This window comes from Kryptolebias marmoratus, linkage group LG24 (assembly GCF_001649575.2).
Source record: "Kryptolebias marmoratus isolate JLee-2015 linkage group LG24, ASM164957v2, whole genome shotgun sequence".
In the NCBI taxonomy this organism is placed as follows: domain Eukaryota; kingdom Metazoa; phylum Chordata; class Actinopteri; order Cyprinodontiformes; family Rivulidae; genus Kryptolebias; species Kryptolebias marmoratus.
Genome location: NC_051453.1, coordinates 15,064,779 through 15,085,977, shown reverse-complemented (window position 1 = coordinate 15,085,977; position 21,199 = coordinate 15,064,779). Strand labels below are relative to the sequence as shown.

General features: G+C 38.7%; 2 protein-coding genes across 3 annotated transcripts; both read left to right on the top strand.

The window, feature by feature from the left end:
* The first annotated feature begins 408 nt into the window (after positions 1 to 408).
* LOC108230710 (mast cell protease 1A) lies at positions 409 to 2,107 on the top strand. 2 transcript variants are annotated; one of them, XM_017407143.3, is made up of 5 exons: positions 409 to 544; positions 721 to 880; positions 967 to 1,096; positions 1,269 to 1,496; positions 1,593 to 2,107. In XM_017407143.3, exons 1-5 carry the CDS (start codon positions 487 to 489, stop codon positions 1,743 to 1,745), a joined length of 729 nt encoding a protein of 242 aa, XP_017262632.1. In that variant the 5' UTR covers positions 409 to 486; the 3' UTR covers positions 1,746 to 2,107. The 2 variants fall into 2 exon arrangements, with proteins under 2 accessions (XP_017262632.1, XP_017262631.1); XM_017407142.3 differs by having other exon boundaries at positions 420 to 562.
* A 1,534-nt stretch (positions 2,108 to 3,641) lies between these two features.
* On the top strand, positions 3,642 to 5,449 carry LOC112450232 (chymase-like). Its single transcript, XM_037974273.1, has 5 exons — positions 3,642 to 3,751; positions 4,058 to 4,220; positions 4,301 to 4,430; positions 4,591 to 4,812; positions 4,925 to 5,449. The coding sequence occupies exons 1-5, from the start codon at positions 3,694 to 3,696 to the stop codon at positions 5,093 to 5,095; spliced, it is 744 nt and encodes a 247-aa protein (XP_037830201.1). The 5' UTR covers positions 3,642 to 3,693; the 3' UTR covers positions 5,096 to 5,449.
* Positions 5,450 to 21,199: the final 15,750 nt, after the last annotated feature.

The window sequence follows — 21,199 nt, the reverse complement described above, 5'->3', positions numbered from 1 at the left end:
GGAACTCTTGGTTTTTTTAATTATAAGAAGAAACAAATCCCTGTATTTAATTGATTTGTGCTTTGGTTTGTTGAGAACTGATAAACAAAAACGAACTGAATAAACGATTCTAAATATTATTCATTATCCCAATAAGATGCAGTTTAATCTGTTGTCATTGTTTTCCTAACCACCTGTTGCCCTGATAGACCAGAGTTTAAGCATACAAAGTGCTTCATGTCTGCTACACATTATAATAATAATTTCAGTAGAGTCCCCGTTCTTTGTATTTAAGAAAACTAAAATAATTCCAGATAAAAGTATTGCTATCAAAGTTAAACTTTTATTGCCAGGCTTTTGCAACTTCCTTATTTTAGATGTGGTTCAGAGCCACATCCTGTGCAAACTGCACAACCACCCCCCATCCTCACTCTGACAATAATATATAAAGCCTGAAAGTGTTACAGATATTTCTCTTCAAGAGCTGAACGGGGCTAAGATCTCACCATGTTCATCCGCTATAACCTGGCAGTTCTGATGCTTGTGCTGACTTTTAATGGTCATGGTGAGTCTGTTTCACAATGTAAGTTTGCATCATGTAAACACTGTGATTGTAATTTAGGTAATGGAGAAACTTGTGTATGCTTATTTCTTAAAGATGCTGTCTTTCTTTGTTATCATAATGACTTTTTTATGATTTGAACAGTCTTGCCATTGTTATTAACTTGGAATGCCCCGCAGCTCACACAGGGAAAATCATTGGAGGGCACGAAGCTAAACCACACAGCAGGCCGTACATGGTGCTTCTGGAAATGAAAACTTACAGAAATGAGACAAAACACTGTGGTGGATTCCTGCTGAGTGAAGATTTTGTGATGACTGCAGCTCACTGCCAAGCCAAGTTGGTTTCACAAAATTTGAGTTTAAGAATGTTTCAACTTCCGTACAAAAATCTTTGATATGTTGTCTTTTTTCTTATTTTTTCAGGTCCTATCAGGTTTTCCTAGGTTTACACAGTTACAATGACCAAAACAAATTGGTTTTGACTGTGAAACAAGCCTTTCCACACAAAGGCTACTGTAAACATTCATATATAAATGACATCATGCTACTGAAGGTAAAATAATCTTGATACTTATCCAAAATCATCATAATGTCTGAAATCTCTCTGTTTCAATAATTCCAATATATTTTCTTTATTACATTTTAACACATCCTCTAAATAAACAAGACACAAAATACTGCACATGAAGATGTCAGTGATCTTTCAAATATTTTTGTCCGTTTAGTTGTCCACAAAGGCAACATTTTCTGACAGAGTGAAACCTATTGCTCTGGCAGACCAGCTAGACTGCTCAGTGCCAAAGTCATGTATCGTCGCCGGCTGGGGACTAATGAGCAGAGATAATGCAATGATGTCTAAAAGACTCATGGAAGTGAATGTAACCCTCATTGATGATAAGAAATGTCCTGCAAAAAACATGTACTGCTCTGAGGGAGAGCAGGGACCTTTTAAGGTAGATGTATATACTTTTGAAAGTAATTGAAATAAGCTAAGAAGTGCTTCATTTATAATCTCATACAGTCACCTCTTTCTGTATTTGTGTTTTCAGGGAGACTCCGGTGGTCCGTTAGTCTGCGAAAACGGAAGAGCGTATGGGGTGGTGGCTGCAATCACCCGACAATCCTCTGGCTCTATGCTGTATATGTACACCAAGATACCTGATAGCAGAAAATGGCTCAAATACATCATGGGGCAAATTTGAAAGAGATCAGTGCCACAGGTTACACTGATCAAATCCCAGTCTTTGCGTATCTGTGTTTGAATTTAAACTGCTGATCTGGAGCAATGTCTGATTTAGAAATGTTCACAAACTGACTCAGTTTTGTATTTCGATCTACAATTTTTTTTTTTTTTTGGAACCTAAACGCCTAACAAATAAAGATGAAAGATGTAAATTGTCAAATGAATGCCATTTCTTAGATTTATTTAGATATGATCCTGCTCTCTAGCAACAACATAATTTCTGGTAAATGTCTTCTTTGCACATTTGTTAATAAGACACAAACAGATGCTTCTGTAGGTAAATATTTTTTGCTGAATAAAATGTTGCTTCTTTACAAATGATCTCTTCTCACATCTTCTTTTGAGAAAAAATGAACATACTGACAATTAATAATGTACAACAGGTAACACTGCAGATCAGCTGCTACATGTGAATGATACCAAACCAAGCAAATACTGCAATATTTGTCTGGAGACACAACAAAATAAAAAGCCATTAATCATCATATTAACTTAAAAATAAATATTATTATTCAAGGAACAGCTCAGAGTGCTTGAAGTCAGACTGTGGAAAGATACAAACCTATAATATTTTACCTGTTGGAGATAATTCTTTGTTCTTAAACATAAAATGCAAATTTGACAGTCAAGTAAAGGTTTATAAAATACTATTTGCATGAATCACATTTTTAGGACTAGAGTTGTTTTAAGATGACTCTGCTCTTGGCCTCAATTCGAGTAGTCAGAATTAAACTTATTCTCCAACTTGATTTTGGTCCAAAAGCTTTCTACAACAGGTCGGATCATCACCTTTCCACAAACCAAAAAAACAAACACAGAAAAAACACAAACTGAACTGCCACCTTAAGACATTCTAGATAGCCAGTTTTTGTTGTCATCATGTGAACTTGCCTTTTAAATTATGATGCTCTATTTTCTGTATTAAATTACATTTTCTTTTAGGTTTTGACTTTTTTATATTGGGAATTATATTTCTGCTATGAAGTGTTTCAAATCTTTTTTTTTAAATAATCATTCACGTGTTATGACATTATTTTTCTGTTTCCAGCTCTGCCTAAGCTCAGTGTAATACTTTTATCAAGGTAGAATAGAGTTACATATCATCTATGTTTTTACTAACTAATGACTTAAGAAGCTACAGAATGTAGCCTGAGAATGGGAATAATTATAGCTGGTAAATAAATTAAATCCTAGTGATGGTTTGTGTTTAGCACCGCCATGTGGTCAGTTTACTTTTATTTATTTTTTATTTACAACCACAGATTTATGGAATGACTTAATTGAAGCAATGTTTATAAGCTGCATGCACAGCTGTTAGTTTATTTTATTTTTTTACAAAAAAATGTAATGTTTTGCTTAAGCAAAAGATCTTATTTTGGTTTTCATTCATATGAAGTAGACTATTTTAACCCTTTGGGTCAAATTGACCCGAAGTTACAAGGGCTTCTCTACCTCTCTTCATCTCTTTCTCTTTTGAAGGCTTCAGGAGGGTTAAACAGGCTCTGTTGCTTTCTGCCCTGAATGCTTCTGAATACCATGTTAACTTTATTGATGAAATTTATTTTAGGTTTTGATTTTTCTCAGCCTCTAACCTCACATAGATTTGCTTTTCCAACAGATGCAGTGGCCTCTGAAACCAGGTTTTTGACACAAGCATTTATTGCATGACTCAGGCTCACTTTATCTTAATCAGATTATCAGATTCCACTTACTCTTGCTTTTTAAAATTTTAATCAGAGTAAAATCTTGATGGTCCGTTGCACTGCTTCTCTCTCTTTTTTTCAGATGCTTATTTCTAATGTCCTTTCTCACACCAACAAGGACATAAACCCCTCCCTCTCTCTCTGATTAGGCGTATTAAGAGTTATTATATCAGAGATGATTGTCACTCCTCAGCAGCTCTCACCATGTTCATCTACTGTAACCTGGCACTTCTAATGCTTCTTCTTACTTTCATTAGTCAGGGTGAGTCTCTAAGTTTACATTGTGTAAAACCTATGACTACGCATGTTTAGTTTTTGAAACATAGTTTGTTTTCTACATCGAAAGGGAATCTCCCTTTTGATTTCTCTTTAGAATTGTCTCGATAGCAGTGTACAAATTATGTTCACGTTTGTGTTTTTTTTTTTCTTTTCCATTTTAATGTTGAGGGGTTTAAGATTAACCAAGTGCTTTAGACATGTTTCATTCACATAAGGACTTATTTTTTGAAGATTTTAAATATCTTGCCATGGTTAGTTATTCATCAAATCGCAAACAATTGTGACACAGTTCCTACAGGGGAAAGCATTTCTGGAGACGTTGAGGTTAAACCACACAGCAGGCCGTACATGGTGCTTCTGGAGAGAATAATGGACAATAAAGCCGGAGAATACTGTTCTGGATTCCTGCTGAGCAGAGACTTTGTGATGACTGCAGCCTACTGCCAAGCAAAGTTAGTTCATTACCTATATTTTCCTAACAAGAAAGTTCCAGCAAATATAGTCATGCATAAAACCTTGTTTATTTATTTAGATCCTATAAAGTTTTCCTGGGGTTACACAGTGTTCATGACAAACACAACCTGAGCTTGTCTGTGGAGGAAGCCTTTCCTCATAAGGACTACTATGAAGGCGATTTCAGAAATGCCATCATGATACTGAAGGTAAAATAACAGTTGATATTTGTCTACAATATACCTGTTTTTCATCATTTCCAAATATTGTTTCACAGAATATTTTTACACTTTTTCTACTCAGCCAAAAAGGTAAACATGGCACATGTTGAATTAAATATTATTTAATTATGTCCCTGTCTTCTTGCAGTTGTCCTCTACAGTAAACGTCAGCAACAAAGTGAAGCCTATTGCTCTGGCAGATCATTGTGGCTGCTCACTGCCAAAATCATGTTCAGTCTCTGGCTGGGGTGGAAAAGACTACTTTACAAAGTCTGCTACACTCAGGGAAGTCAGTGTTGCACTCATTAACAATGATTTGTGTGCAGAGAAAAACCTTTACTGCTCTGACGGAGAAAACGGACCTGGATTGGTAGTTTAAGTTTTATTGTTATTAACACAATTGCAAAAAAAGGCAAATGAGCTCAGTCGAAATCACTAACTAGTGAACTATTCAGCTTACATCTTTGTGTTTGTTCTTTCAGGTAGATGCTGGTGCTCCTTTAGTCTGTGAATACGGAAAGGTGTACGGGGTGGCAGTGGGAATCATTAGAAAAGGCACTTCCAATGTCTATCAATATGCTCAAATTTGTATTCACAAATTTCTGAAAGAGTGGATGAACCAATTTGTAAAATGTGGTCAAAAAAACTTGTAGACAGTTTGTGTCACACAGATCAAAGCAACAATTTTGAGTGTATGTATTTTAATCTCAGTTGAAGAAATATTGATCTGACGACTGAAATGTTATTTGGCTAAGGTTACAAAACCACACATTTTAATATTTCCGACATTTTTCTTTTTATTTCTGCAGGCTGCACAAACATTTCAAAACTTATGGTTGGTTGATAGTTGTGATAAGATATAGTCCCGCTGTCTGTTAACACCAAAAGATTATATAAACTGTTGCTTTGTGTATCTTCTTTTTAAATGGAATGAGATCAACAGCTTCTATATGTTTGAGTCCTTATTTGATTTTTTTAAATAAAACATTGCTCTCTCTCTATCTCTATCTCTATCGCTTTAAGTGTATCATTCAAGTGAATGTATCAGATTCAAATAAAATGTAAAAATCAGTATAATTGTGTTTAATGGAGGTTCTTACTGATATTTCAAAAAACTGGACTGGTGACCTGTCCAGGGTGTACCCTTCCTCTCGTGTGTCAGGTCCCCAAGAGCCTGAACAGGATTAAGCAAGTAATACAAAATCTAAAAGGTAACTTAATGTCATTATCAACTGCTGGAAAAATGGTGGTGAAAACGATGTGGGAAGCCAGAATCGGACTGCCAACCTTCTGATTAAATGTTGCTGGTCTAGTTGCTCCCATTGATTTATAATCTTTAGGTACTCTCTCAAAAACAACAGTTTAAGCCACTAATCATATAGTTTTCAGTGTAAAGACTTCCTGTGCGTTTTATCAGATATGTTGGGGGATTTTCAATGTTTCCGAATACATTTCTTTCTTTTCACATGCAGTTTCTCATAGTCAAAAATAAGTCATTTGGTGATCTCTCTCTCTCTCTCTCTCTCTCTCTCTCTCTCTCTCTCTCTCTCTCTCTTTCTCTCTGCGCATGCACACACTCACACACCCATACATGCACCCCCACCCACACACACACATATATACATGTATATATATGTATTCCTAGTGAAGCCTTTTATTTGTCTTATAGTGAGGCCTGAAGTAGAACTGTGTTTGGAAATGCTTATAGTTAGAACTCATTGACAGTATCAGCTTGTCTTCAGCACCACCTTGTGGTAATTTTCTCTGTTTGCCATCTGCAAACTCGTAACATAATTCATATAGTGCCTGTAGGCTGCATTCAGTCATACGTTTCCACACACACAAAATAAAACATTTGAAAATTATTACCAAAGCAAAATATGTCACTTCTGTTGGTATTTAAATGAAGCAGACTGCTTGAAGTGGACTCTTCAATTCTTTTTCAATTCTTGGGGCCAGATGTACTTTATTAATTAAATACTAAATTTAACGTTTGATGTTTTAAGGAAGGTATTTTTATCTTAGTTGTTTAGAAGCCATCAAAACAAACTTCATGACTTCTTATTTGCATTAATTTTACAGTAAGGGCTGTTGACTTCAGTTATAGCCTTATATTACTCTGTGTGAAGTTATATCTAATATAAAAACAAATGGTTTTGCTTAAAATGTTATGACTGCTGTCTGTTTGCTTTTTCAAACTAATATTATCACCCTTAAATAGAAGAAACTTTTCAAATTTGGGGTTTTCTTATTTGCTGTTGTGTTTGGTATTTCTGTCATCAGTCTCTTTGACAACCTTACGATTCATTTCATTGGTATCTCCAACTATTCATCACTGTAGCTCAAATACAAAACAAGCACATACATTTAAACAAGGCATTTTTCAGACCATTCTTTTAAATACCTCAGGAAAATTATTAAATTGTTTTTTATGCTTTTCAAATGCAGAGATAGTCTTTATCAGGCAATAGAGAGTTTAATTAAACATTTAAAAATATGCATTATTTTTCAGTTTTTTGTAAATAAATAGTAATTCTGCTCAAAAGTTATATCTTAATAAAGTGTGGATGTTAAAAATGTATTTAAATTCACAACTGCAGTGTATTTTTTCTGCAAAGGTGAGAAGAAGTTAATAATATTATGCGGTAATCCACTAGATGGCACTCTGGATGTTCTGACCGGATCGCTTGTTAAGAATTGATGCAGCACACATCTTGCAGAGTCATGTGGAGATTATTAAAGTTTACCATTCAGAGCGCAAAATGACAGAGAAATAAAAGACTTCAGTAAACAGGATAAGTTTTAATCATTGTCTAATAATTACTCATATAAAGCAGTGTTACTTTGTTTATAAAAAGTACCTGTATCATTTTAAGTGTTAAATGATCTTAGTATATTTACTGTACACCTGATGTGAGAAGTGCATCCAATTGTAGAAAGTTAGGTGCATAATAAAAAAAAACACATGTAATACATTATTTATTTGTTTATTTAGTGTAAAATGGAATTAATAAGGCTCATAATGATCCTGCTAATAAAATGTAAAACACCACACATCATGAACCAGGCAAGAAAAGCATTGATTAGATAAGTTAAAAGAAGCTTCGATTACTAACATGATTTAAATTCATCCATCCATCTATTCATTTCCTGCACCTGCTTATTCCTAGGCAGGGTCAAGGAGAGAGCTGGTGCTTGTATCTTCACCCAATGACGTATGTCTGAATATTTGCCACTGTCTTCACCAATCACTGGGTGAGAGGAGAGGTACATCCTGTACAGGATGTATGAAATGTTTTTTTTTTTCTGTTTTTTTTGTTGTTGTTTGACTTCTTTTCTTTCCTTTTATTTACGAAATGTTCATTCTTTGAGGGTCTGTAATTGTACATTTTTAGTTTTTTATGTATTTTTATTGTTCTTTTGCACATTTTCAAAATGTTTTTAATTGTTTATATAAAGCAGTTTGAGTTGAACTGTTGCTGAAATGTGCCTTGCCTAACATGCATGTTTTGGAACGCTTTAAGGAAACCGGACCTTCTGGAGAAAACTCATTTATGCACAAGGATAATGTGCAAACTTTACATAGAATCACCCACCTACAAGTTGTAAACCCAGTACCTTCTTTCTGTAACTTACTAACTGTGCAACCATGCATCCTCTGTTTAAATCCTCCATTTAAAGCTACTCTATTTATAAGATCAGTTTTAAACAGTGACAATAAAAGAAACAATTGTAGATTAGTACAACACACTTTTATTCTCACATAAATACTAATGCATGCTTTTGGTTTTTTTTATTCCCTCCCACAATTTAAATAGTTTTGCAGCCTCAAATTGGTGCATCTTATGTTCAGCAGGTGGAACAAAAACCAAACAAACAAACTCTGTTTTGACTACAGTTTATAATGCAACATCAGAAAAAAACCTTGCTAACAAACAGGGTACTTTAGTACTGGAAAATCATTAAATGAAAAAAAAGATGTGACACTGTTAATTTGGGGCTGTCTGTAAACAAAATGTGTTTAGTGCAGGCAATTAACATTAGAAAGTAAAGACCACAGCCGGGTTAAAAATAGAAGCAGATAGTGTGCAGTAAGCACTCTTAACTTCTGAGCTACCCCTTTTCTACCTCAGCACCTCCTACACAAGCGCACCTCATGGCTTCCTGTGCAACGCCACAGTTTTCCATTGTGGCAAGCTTCAGCTTGTCAAGCTTCACTGACAACTTTAGTCAGGTGAGCGGCTGCAAAACAAACTTGCTGAGCTGCAGGAGGAAAACACATTGAAGACATGAATTCATGCTAGTTTTTTTTAAAAACATATAAACTGCTTCTTTCTGTTAAATTTATGTCTACCTTAATGTGCGATCCAACCGCCATAACAAATAAGCACAATTAACTGGGACATTTATCAAATAATTCAAGATTAATAATGTAACTTGACACAGTTATGTGATTTGTGTCCATACCACTGACTATTATTACTATGTTTTGTTGAAATTTTCATTATAACTGAAGGGGGCACTCTAAGCAAGCCTAGTGCAGGCCTCCTCATGCAAATTTGAGTATGGGCCAATACCTTCACTGAGAGGTTCATTGACTGCATCCTATAAGTGCTATGTCCTGCACTTGACTCCCTGTTTGATGCTGATTGGTATTCCAGGGCCGCAGCTTTGCAGAGGCCCTGTATTTCAATGCTCCAATGTGATGATGATGCCTGCTTTGTTTGTCTCAGATGATTATTTTTTTGCATATTACATATCATTTAAATATCAACACTTATATTCTAAAAACTCCATCCATTAAAGGAACATAGAAAAGTGGCTGTGTTTTATTCCACATGAGTGTTAAGAGGATCATATTTATGTGTGGAGAGTCTAAAAAAAAACAGATAATGCTAATAGATGCCCATGTGCCTTTAAGAGGCTAGATCACATTGTTATTCTGGGTTTGTCCACAAGCTGACTGTGGAGGTGGACAGATAGCAGTTCTGGGGGTGGTGTGTGGAGGTGGGAGAAGGTGTGGGAGGGGTGAGCGTAGGAGTCTCCTAATATGAGTCTCCGGGGGCCGGTATGGATTAGAAAGAAGATGGGGAGAGACTGCGACGTGGATAAGATGTCCTTTAGATGCATCCCATGTTTTACAGCACAACCAAGGAGGCAGGGATTGATCCTGTGCTCTCTCCTCCACAGTGGTGTTGCAGGCTGAACACTCAAGGCTAAGCTGCCCATTAACAGGCCAATAATTTGTATCATTATGAGAAGACTGCAGCTGGTGCTTCTGATGCTTTTCACATGTCATGCCTGAAAACTGAAAGGAGACTTAGCGGTGCTCATTATAAAGCCAGCCTCTTCCCTGCTTCTATCCTTTGTCTTGGAAGCATGCATGGCAAAAAAAGAAAAAAGAAAAAGGCTTGGCCTGGGTAGCTCATTTATCCCCTCCCTAGCTCCCTTTCTGAATCGCAGCATGCTCAATATAAAATCAATGTATTAAGTGTTCTCAAGTATGTGGAGTGACGTGCTGCCATTCCCACTCTGTGCCTTTGGCTGTGATTACAGCTAATTTGAATGATTGAAATGCTTCCATAGAGGAGCCGGAGTGAGTGAAGTGAAGGGCTCACACAGATGAAGGGGGAGGAGGCGAGAAAGGCTTGGCTCTACTCCAGGTGGAGGAGGTGAGTCATTCCCCGCACCGATAGACAGTCTACCGCCATGCACAACGTGCACGTGCATGCCCAATTGTTGTCAAGAGAATATAATAGGCAGCAGAGTAGTAAAGAATGAATGCAACTGCGTGCATTGTGTACTTCTGTGTTATTTTTAATGGTTTTGTGTCTATTTTGGTTACTGTGTGTGTGTCTGTTACAATGAATAATAATGGCTGTGTGTTGTACAGATGAATAGTGACTGTATGACTGAATGGATTCAGGTTGCTCAGCATAAATATTGAAAGCAAAGGGAAGTTTTAGCAGAGTAAAATAACTATTTTTCATATTTATATTATTTGACAGAAAATGTGACTATGCTATGCATCTTGTGCTCAGGAATAAAAGCTCCTTTGTACTGCAAATCAAAACAACATCTGGAATACTCTCCCTAGCTTTTAGGTATACTTTTGGTGAATAATGTGTATAAATAAAGTGTAATTTTAAGTATTCAAGGCACAAAAATCTGTCATTTAGACAGGTGTATAATGTTAATTATTAGATAGGTCAAAATGATCTATTCTAAAGCTAAATTACTGTCTTTTGAAAACTCAAAACTCTGAGAATTTGTGCTTTTTTTAAATATGGGGTAATTTAACATATCATTTTACTGTGTTTGCAGATGACATTGTGGTCTATAGTGCGAGGAGGGAGCTGGTGGTTGAAAACGTGGGGAGAAGGAGGTATGCTCTGGACAGAAGAGGAATGAAAATCAGTACAAGCAAGACAGAATCCATGAGTGTGAATGAGAGGGAGACAGGTGGAACAGCAAAGCTGCCAGTAGCAGAGGTATTGAAGGTGGGTGAGTCTAAGTGCCTGGGGTCAACCAGTCATAGCAACAAGCCGAGCACAAGAGAGGGGAAGAAGAGAGTGGAAGCAAGGTGGAGAAGATGGAGAGAAGTGTTAGGGATGATTTGTGACAGGCAGATAGTTGCAAGAGTGAAAGGGAAGGTTTACAGGAGTGTAGTAGACCTGATATTATGCAGACGGTGGCACTAACAAAAAGACAGGGGGCGGAGCTGGGGGTGGCTGAGATGGAGTTCTTGAGATTTTCATAGAGCATGCCCAACATGGACAGGATTAGAAATAAATATACCAAAGGGACAGCTCAGTTTGAGCAGTTTGTAATTTTTATTGACTCATACCATACTTATTTATTTATATATAAATGCAGAGGTGTTTTTTTCTGTTTTATCCTAGTTCTTGTTTGTTTCACAAAAAAAGTTTCCTGTGTTAGAAATGGTAGTAAAATCCATTTTAACCCCATGTTGCACAGCAAGAGAATAGCACAAATTCTTTTCAAGGGCATTGTAATACCATTAAAACAATATTACATCAAAAATATTTCAATTAGAAGCACATACAAATGCAGATTAAATAGCAGAGAAACAACTTTTTATTCTGAGACTGTGATCCTCAGCTGTCTAAACTGGAAAATTATCTTGTGCCTGTTCTACATTTTACACACTTGAACAAGGGTCCTCTTTGCTGCAAGTGTTTCATCCAGTATGTGCACTAATGGGTGTAAAATTTGGAGCGTCTCTGGTTCTGTTTGTACATGCAGCAGATGCGACATGATTGTGTTTTTTAGGCCACGCCGCTGCTTAAGGTGGGCGTCAGATTCGTGCGGCTTCAGCATCAAACTAAACAAGGTCAACAAGAAGTTTCAGTTACAGGTCCTTGAGTTAGCTTCACTTGTTGCCACTTGTTTCACATTTTAGCACTATTTCAGCCCACCACAGAATTGTCTTAAGGTTGACACATTTTTTTTTCTTAATATGTGGCAAATTATTTAGATATCAACTGTGAGAGAAATACAAAGACACTCCTAAAGACAAACACCCACCCACGGCGATTATTCATACATATGAGATTCCCATTGTTCCATGTGTTCTTGTTTGCTTCTTTTTAAAGAGTGAATTCACATTTCTCACAATAATCCTTCAGTACTTCTGGATGACTGCAAGCAAGTTCCTGGTTCCTTGTTTTCCAACAAGGGAGGGGTGTATACAAAAAGTCATTCTGTTCAAAATAAGGAAAACAAGCAGGCGTACAACTCAGCTGCCTTCCTCTACATGAACACCCCCTTAGTTTGTCTCTTCGTAACAAATGTGCTAGACTCTCTGTCTGTCTGTCTGTCTGTCTGTCTGTCTGTTTGTCTGTCTGTCTGTCTGTCTGTCAGTCTATCTATCTATCTATCTATCTATCTATCTATCTATCTATCTATCTATCTATCTATCTATCTATCTATCTATCTATCTATCTATCTATCTATCTATCTATCTATGTCTTTCTTTCTGTCTACTCCACCAACGCCAATGACGAGAGCAAATAAAAAAGTTGTTGTCATGGAAACCTGCCGTGCCTCTGCCACCCCCCTCAGCAGGCTCAAACTTGTGGAGACACACGTGCACTCACAGGCACAATCATACACGCACGGCTTTCTCATTCGAGAAACACTCGAGAGACACCGACGACTTCGGGAGGCGAAGTGGAAGGAAATGTGTCCCAGTCTTCAGGAGGCAGGCAGAGTGAGATTGCAGAGACAAACCTGGAATAACAAAAGGTGTAAATGACTTCAACTCACCTTATGTACACCGTGTATGTCTTTATTCCAAGGAAATGCCTGACATTTAATATATATCTTTGTTTTAGATATGTTTGCATGTCTGTGTGGTGCAGCCACATCTAATATTCTCACCTTCTAGTCAGTGGCGCTATCTGAAAAGAAAACATACCCAAAAATACTTACCTGCTGTAATTTAAATTATCCAGGTTTTAGACACTCTGAGGATTATTTATATAGCTAATTTTAGTTGTTTATAGAAGCCAAAATCATTGATTCTACAAAGCTATGAGAGAAAACCAACCCAGAAAATCGCAGGGTCATTAAGCAGCCAGACTGGGAAATGCTAATTTGGTTTTCCATTTTTCATCTCTAATCTACATGTTTCTGTTATCTTTGAGCTATCTTTTACATGTGCAACAAAAACACCTGAATTTTCTTGGCTGTGACCAGTGGATCGGGGCTGATGAGTACAATTAGTGAGGTGGAGTTTTTAGACGAAGAAGAACCTGGGCTGACTCCTTGTTGAGGTTGCTGATTTTTGTCCCTGTGGTGAAAATGCGTTCCTGAGGACGTCATTTTCACATACACGCAGTCCCCAGCTGCTCACAGGACTGACGCACTTCCACTTTACGGCGGCGCCTCCTTTCCACATCCTGCCTGTGGAGGGCACACATCCCTCAGGTCTTCATTCACTCAAGGTGAGATGCAGATGACATGACAAGTTGCTACCATGACAACGGTTGGTTAGGTAAAGCCTTGCGGCATGAGCCTACATGCCGGCTGATAATAAAAGGGCTCCTCCTTCCATCTCCTGTTTCTCTTGTAGTAAAAGGCGAAATATTAACTGTCATTGTGGGTTCTTTTTTTTTCTATTCTTACCATTTTGTTGTTGAGTTGTTTTGAGTCTATATGCTGGTTTGTAATGAGAATGTTGTGGATCTGCAAATTCTGGTCAGGTGTCTGAATCCCCTCAATCAATATCTAATCAGTTCACTTGATGTAATTGCTCAGGCGCTGATTGCTTCTTGAAGCTATTCCACCTGAAATGTGTTTTCTACCTTGCGATTTGGCAATTTTGGGAGTTTGGATTTCAGTGCATCGTTGCTTTTAGAATCAAAAATAGTCGCAAAGGCTTGATGAGCACACACTTTTGTGTTTTATCTCTGTCCTGATGTGATGCACTAGGCATGATTGGCATTCAAGGGAAGCAAATAAGCCAAAAAAAAAAAAAAGAAAACAGAAGAACAAAGTGTTTGTCAAATTAGTCTGTCTTCTCCTCCCTACAGCTTATGTATTTGATATGATAATTATGTTTGTTTATTTTTCGGCTACTTGTTACACTAATTAGACTTTAACAAGCTTGTTAGGCAGAGGTCTGTAAGGCAGTTTGACTTTGCTGTCATGCTTTTTTAAAAAGTTGATTTTAGTCAGAATCTGATAAGTGTTTGGATCAGTTTTACATATGTTTTAACTTGATTCTGTATGCAGATGAAACCACAGAGTCCTTCAATATAAAGCTGACTAGATAAGAAAAAAAAATCTATATTCGCTTGTGGCTTATGTGCCCCCTCATGTAGAAATTATTGTGTTGTATAAAGAACCCTTTCTCCCCCCTCTATTCCAGTTCATTCAGCCTTGCTCTAAGTATTGTATTCAGACAGACTGCTACCTCGAGAGCCTGCAGATAAGAAGATACATTGCCGGTGACATTTAAAAGGAGTCGGTACCTCAATAACCCCTCATCTGCTTGTCCATTGTCAGCATCCTTTGGCCTATAATGAGAATGTGCCCGCCCAGGCCATTATAAATAGTCCATGTCCCGGTTAAATGCAACACCTCTCTTTGGGTGCTATTTGGGCTGCATGATTCACTGTGATTCATGCCAGCATGTGTTCTCTCTGTTCTCACACATGAGCTGGATGACCAGGGGGGAGGAGATAAGGACCGAACATGGATCATGGGTTTTGTGTGTAAGTGCTTGTGTGAGTAGGCTGTGCCTCGTGTGTGTCAGTGGTAAATTGGACAAAGGCAGGAAGAAATGTGGACACTGAAAATGTGAGTGCCAAGTTCTGCGGCCCACTTTTGATCTCACTTTTAGAAATATCAGGCCCTCTTGAAGGACGAAGGGAAAAAAAAAAACCAAACAGAAATTGCCAGTGATTTTGTAGGTACAGCTGTAATATGTGTGGTTGTGAGTGTGTTGCACATTTCTGTTTGAGGGCACAGGCAGCTACTTAAGCACGAAAAACCTTGTTAGCACATTGCTTGGCATTCGCCTACTGTGCATGCATACTGTACATAACCTGCTCTTTATGTGATTGACATGCTGACTGAATGATGGACACCTATTTAAGTGCACCCTGCTGTATGTTGTGTGTGTGTGCCCACAAGGTATGAAAAGGAGACAGGAACTAATGCATTGGCACAAGAGCCTGCCATGAGGGCACAAACTGTTCCGTACACTTTGCAACTTAATATGTTGCCTGCTTGTTTAGCTTCTAATTATTTACAGTGATATCACTTGGCATCTGCTGCTGGGTCTGTATGAGTGTTTGTTTTTGTGCATGCATGTGTGTGTGTGTTTGTGTGTCCATGTGCGTCTGAGATTTCTAGAGCAAAACAACTCCCAATGGCCATGTGGGTGTGTGGTGGGTAGCTCGGAGTTACATTAATAGCCAAAGGGCAGTCAGGCAGGGAGCGAGGACATAGACAGGAAGGGGAAATACAGTTTGCTGTTCGCCCACCACTTCCTGCATGTCTCCTACACTTGCAGCCCACGGACCAGAGCTGCTTCTAAAACCAGCGTGTTTGCTTGCAGTGCAACAAAGACGAGACAGAACCGAAGGTAAACAATGTGAAAAAAGCCAAGAGTGACACAAATTTAAAATAAATGTTGCAGTTTATCATGACAGGAGGCTTATGCAAGCTGATGGAACCTTAGTCTAATCTTTTAGTATGTCATAGTACACAAGCTGCTGTTGCAAAAGCAATAACTGAGAACAAAACTATAATCAGTCATTATGAATCCAAATCCAGTACTTTTGATCAAAATCCACATTTTTTTCAACAAAACAATTTGTTTTTATTGTCAAACTTTGAGTAAAAACACTAAGTTGACATTTGTACTGTTTCAGGGATTATTTGAAGGTTGTAGTATCAATATATTACCAGGAGAGGTCCTTCTCTCATTGACTGTTGTCAGCCTCTGTCTTTGTCTTGAACTGGGGAACAAAAGGTGATGAGGGTGACCTCCACACTTCCAGTAAAGTGTAACAGAAAACAGATGTCTCCTTGAGCTCAAACTAACATGTTTCATCTATCATCAATTCTGAGAATCCCAGACTTTTAAATATGACATAAATTTGTGAATTTTGCAGATGTTTCACTCTTCCCTGCCATCACCACCCCACCAACACAACACAACACAACAGAAGTGTGCTGCCACTGACTTCCTAGTGGCAAAAACTGAAGAGGAGGATTGAATCTGTGGATAAGAATCCCCTAGTTTTGCATTCATACTGGGCTCTTGTAAGAGGAAGCCCCCCCCCCATTGAACTTTCCACCCACTCACCAAGGAATGTGGGAAGTGGGGGGGGCACTGAGAGCTGAGGGATGGGGGATGTACACGGAGGGGGAGAAGAACACAAGTTAAAAAATGACAAAGGACTCAACAAGGCAAATATTAAAATACGCTCATAACAAATAGAGTCTTCTTAGTAGGTTATAGATGTGAGGATGATAAAACAAGAATGAACTGACAGTGCCTGGGATGGTACATTATAGGCTCTATGATGCAGTGGAGGCCATTAAAGGGGGTATATTTAAAGGTAAAGGCTTTTCACTCATAATCAAGTAGGAATTGGCAGATGATTAGACTTATTAGAATAAAGTAAAAACAGAAAGATATAGGCAAATGCAGTGATAGTTTAGATCTTTTGAAGTGAAGTTCTGTGGAAAGATTTTGAACAACTAATATCTTACCTGCTGTAAATAGCTCTTTGAACAACCTGTAATGCAAAATTAACAGCAATGTATAGGCTCATAAAATAATATCCACATGAACCATAGCAATTCTTTTTAAACTGGAGTTGTTTTATGGTAGGAGTTCTCCACTTTGGATTTGGCCTTGCTTAAATTAGCCGTTAGCTAATTAGTCTTGCTGATAAATAATAACTAGTTAGCTTATCAGATAGCTCCTTCAAACAATCTGAACATCAATTTAATTAATTCTCATTGTCCAAAGACAAAAGGGTCAAACAAAAATTGTTTTACCTGTGTCTGTTATAAGTCAACCCTCTCTGTTAACAAAATATCTCATGAACCAGAGGATGAATTTTAATGAAACTCTCAGAAACTAATCACTGGATGTACAACTGATTAAGTTTTGGAGTCAACCCAATTCAAGATGGTCACGAAAGCTAGTCAGCTGTAGTCAACATAAAAATCACAAAACCCTGGTAAAATTTTCACATGTTGAGCTAAACTTTGATGTGATAGTAGCTGACTATCATTTACAACACATATTCCAAATGCTAACAAGTCGTGTCACATCTAGCAATATCGTGTGAGATTGTGCATAACACTCTTTTCCAAAGTTTGACCAAAATGGCTATAACTATTTTCTCAACATAAAATTAAATTAGGTTTTAAATCTAGCATGAAAAGCAATGGGCAATATGCATTTCTTCCAGGAATGTTAGGTCTTCTAAAAATGTGATATAAGCATAATAATGTAATGATTTGGTAATATCCTTCACTTTGCAGTTCGATGCTTCCAGTACACTGCTAGTGTGTGTGTATGTGTCAGTAATATGTTGTGCTATTGTCCCAGAGGTTTGTGTCACAAGACATCACAAGCCCATCATGTGAGTGTTTTATTTTGTCTTTGACACCCCAGTCTTGTCAACAAGTTGCTAATGCCTCCCGCCATTCCTTTTCTCTCCTATTCTGCAGACTTTCTCAGAGGACCAGTGTGCTGATGAAAGCAGGTGTCTTGGAACGGCTCGAGCTGAATTAGGAATTCCACAGCGTAAAGTGGCAGCTTTGTTGAAGAAAGGTTAGAGCTGTTTTAAATTCTCCCTCGAAATGAAAAGGCCCTCTCTCCAGCGGTTGTACAAAAAAGACGGATGACATTTTGGTTGCATCAGCTGTATATCTGAAGAGTCTGCTGCAAAATGCCAAAATGATCAAAGCCAAATAGGGAGGATAATACACACAGAGAGCACCTAGGCTCTCTTTGTTAGGTTATCTAACCACAAACCTTAGTCAGAACTCATAAAAAGTCATTACGCCCCTTAGTGACAACCTGGTGAATACCACCCATTTAATGATAAACATTTACATGGTGACAGTGAAAGGAAATTATCAGGTCTTTACATTAGGGATTAGATTCGGTGGTTGAATTACTGTCTGTTCAAGGGCAGAATGGAGGATTGGAAACTCAGTGGGTGGAACATGAAAAGATTTCATAAGAGGAGGCAGGTGGTGCTGACACAAGACATTAAAGCTCTCTCTTTTCCCCAGGATCAGTCTCTGCATCTCACACTTCCTGTCTTTTCTTCTGGCACCTACCTCCAAACACACCTTTGTGACATATCAAAGTTGCGAGCGGGCAGATTCTCTTTGAGGTGTGGGCTGGAGGACTGAGGGGCGTTGCATTTTTAAAAGATCAGAGAGTGAGAAGCTGGATCCTTGACCGCCTTTGCCATTGCCCATCGCTTAGGTCAACCATGACTGCCTCTGTGTATTGTTCATTGTTTAAAGAGCAGACAGACTGCCTACCTCATCAGCCTGCCGCCGTTGTGGCAACACCAGCTCTCTGTGTCCTATCCTGTATGGTGACTCAGAGATCTAGAGATCAAGACCTTCATGTTTGCTCCTTTTCTCAGCCAGTGGCACCCTGCAAAAGGGAGTCATCAGGCTTCAGACTCAGTCATATATGAGGATTATCGAGGAACATGATGTTGAAAGGTAAACTTAAATTCTGCACCCGCCCAACAGGCAGACAGAACAGGGAGGTAGCGCAAACAGAAGGGACGTATTTGGTATTTGCTTTTCATGTGAAAATCAATAGGCTCAGACAGATGGCGGTTTGTTTCCTCACTATTTACTCCCAAGCTTCATGACAAATGTCCTTGTTGCCCCTCCTGTGCTGACGGTGCACAGGTTAGCAGAAAGCTGGCCCTCCCTTTCCCCACTCCAAGCACATGACCAATACACTCCCTGTGATTTTTTTGTTTTTGCTTTCTTTTTTGAACTTGCTTAAAAGAAATCAATGCCTTCTTTTTATAAGCCAAGCTATCATTGATCTTCATCTTCATTTTTGTCACAATCATTGACCGATCAACTGGAAATGACCCCAAAACAAATCAAGTTATTCCTTACGGTTTGGTGACTCAGTGTCTGTAGTTTGTTACCACCAAAGATAGAGACAGAAACACTTAGGAAGACTTCATTCCAGTCATGCCTGAAGTATTTGAACTCAGAAGGAAGGTTAACTTGACTTGTTTAAGAGTTTGAGGCATCAAGAGGATAGATAACCAACAAATGTGCTGTCATTTATTCTTGAACCATATAGAGGATGCTTCCTGTATGAGTCAGACATACTGCAACAAACTGGCTCCATGTCAGGGCCATAAATTCTCCAGCTCCTCCAAAACTGAGATGTAATATTGTCAAAATCACCGTGCCCACTTTGGAGCCATTTTCCCTGGGCGCAGTTTTATACAAATTGCTTATGCTGAAATTCTCCCCCAAGTGAGACTGTGTGTGAATATTTTTACTTGTCTCAAACAGTACAAACTACAGCACCAAAGGCAAGAATGATCCACACTGGAATCAAACTGAGGTCTGCACTGCTGAATCTGTGGGTTTTAATAGAGCCTCATGTGGAATCAGACTTTCCTTCTGCTGCTTAGAAAGATATTTTTAGTCTGACAGGGCTACTTCTGCTAAAGTACGAGACAGCGCAGTAGACAAATGTATCTGATTTAGAGGTTTTTATCTGTTGCTTTTATTATAAATATGATTCACATTTGCCAGCATAGAGCTGGCCACATATTGCTGCAGCTTCTGACTGAGAAGCAGCTTCCTTTTTTTTTCTTTATGTGTTGCAATAAAAGTAAATGGGATGGGTGGGGGCTGAAAGTCGACATTCCAGCTGGACTGAAGTGGAACAGAGGTTGTGTGGGTAAAGAGCGTGGGTAGAGGTGTGGGTGTTTCAACGGTGGCGGTGCAGGGCTGTAGCAGTGTAAAGAACAACGATCAGTTCCTGATTCCATAGCCCTGAGCTCACCTCCTTTGCGCCTGCTGCCTGCCAGCCACTCCTTTTCTCCTTCACACCCTCCTTTTTTTTCCTTCTCCTCCCACTCCCCTCTTCACCATGTCTCTCCATCTGAGGTGTTAACTCCTTGCTGGGCAGTTCCACAGCCACTGGCATCAATGTCATTTTTAACGAAGCTGAGGGGGGAAAGAGGCGGGCAGGCAGCTCTGGCTCTTTACTGGAAGTGAAGGCATGTGTGTGTGCCAGTAAGGGTAAAAATGAATCACTCTGCAAATGCTGTTATTCGTGTGCAACACCTTATATTCTTCACGTCAGCTAACTTTGGCCTGGCATGACGGACATCTTCGCACAAACATGCAAGAGTGAACATACACAGAATGAGCGAGAAGCGCAAGGACAACTGAAGAGCAGCTCTGAATCCATCTGTGTTCAACCTACAAAAAACTAGATTTAGTCAAGAACCTATACAGGATATAACGAACAATGGCAGATTAGTGATAAAGTCAACTGTAACAGTGTCATCCTTAATACCTAAGGCTTTCATTATTTATCAAAACGTAGATTGACAGGTGAATACAAGAATAGCAAAGGACAGTCATGGGGAGCCTGATGTGAATTGTTTTAGGTAAAGAGGTGGGTGGAATGGGAGCGTTTTGCACAACAGAGTACCTGGAATGGACAGGGCTTGGCAGGCACATGGGATCATTCTGTCCTCCACTTCTGTTTTTACACCACCCACGGAAATTTGTCTGGTCACGTGAGCCTGGCATTACACAATACAAGCTGTACATGGTGACATTTGTGTGTGCTGACTGTCATTTTGTAGGTAACGCATGGGTAATGTTTATGCTGCGGAAAAAGATGACCTTATGATAGATAGGATGTTAAGGCTCCCTTCAGTTTTTGCTGCTTTAGTTCTCCCTCACTCCATAGCTTTGCTGTTCTCCTTCATCTTGTTCTGTTCCTATACTTCCCTACCAGTGCTACCTTGTTCTATCTCCCCCACTCTTTTTAATGAAATAAACATAGCTCACATGGTCGCATATTGTCCTCTGGCTGCTGGAGCTATAAAAAGATCCACTTGGCTGCATTTATTTATCAATGAATCTGGGCTGTGCCTCCCCTGCTTTCACGCTGAAGGATCAGGCGGTGCATGATTAAGGGCACTATTACAGTTTGGCAGCTCTTGACTTCACTGTGTAAC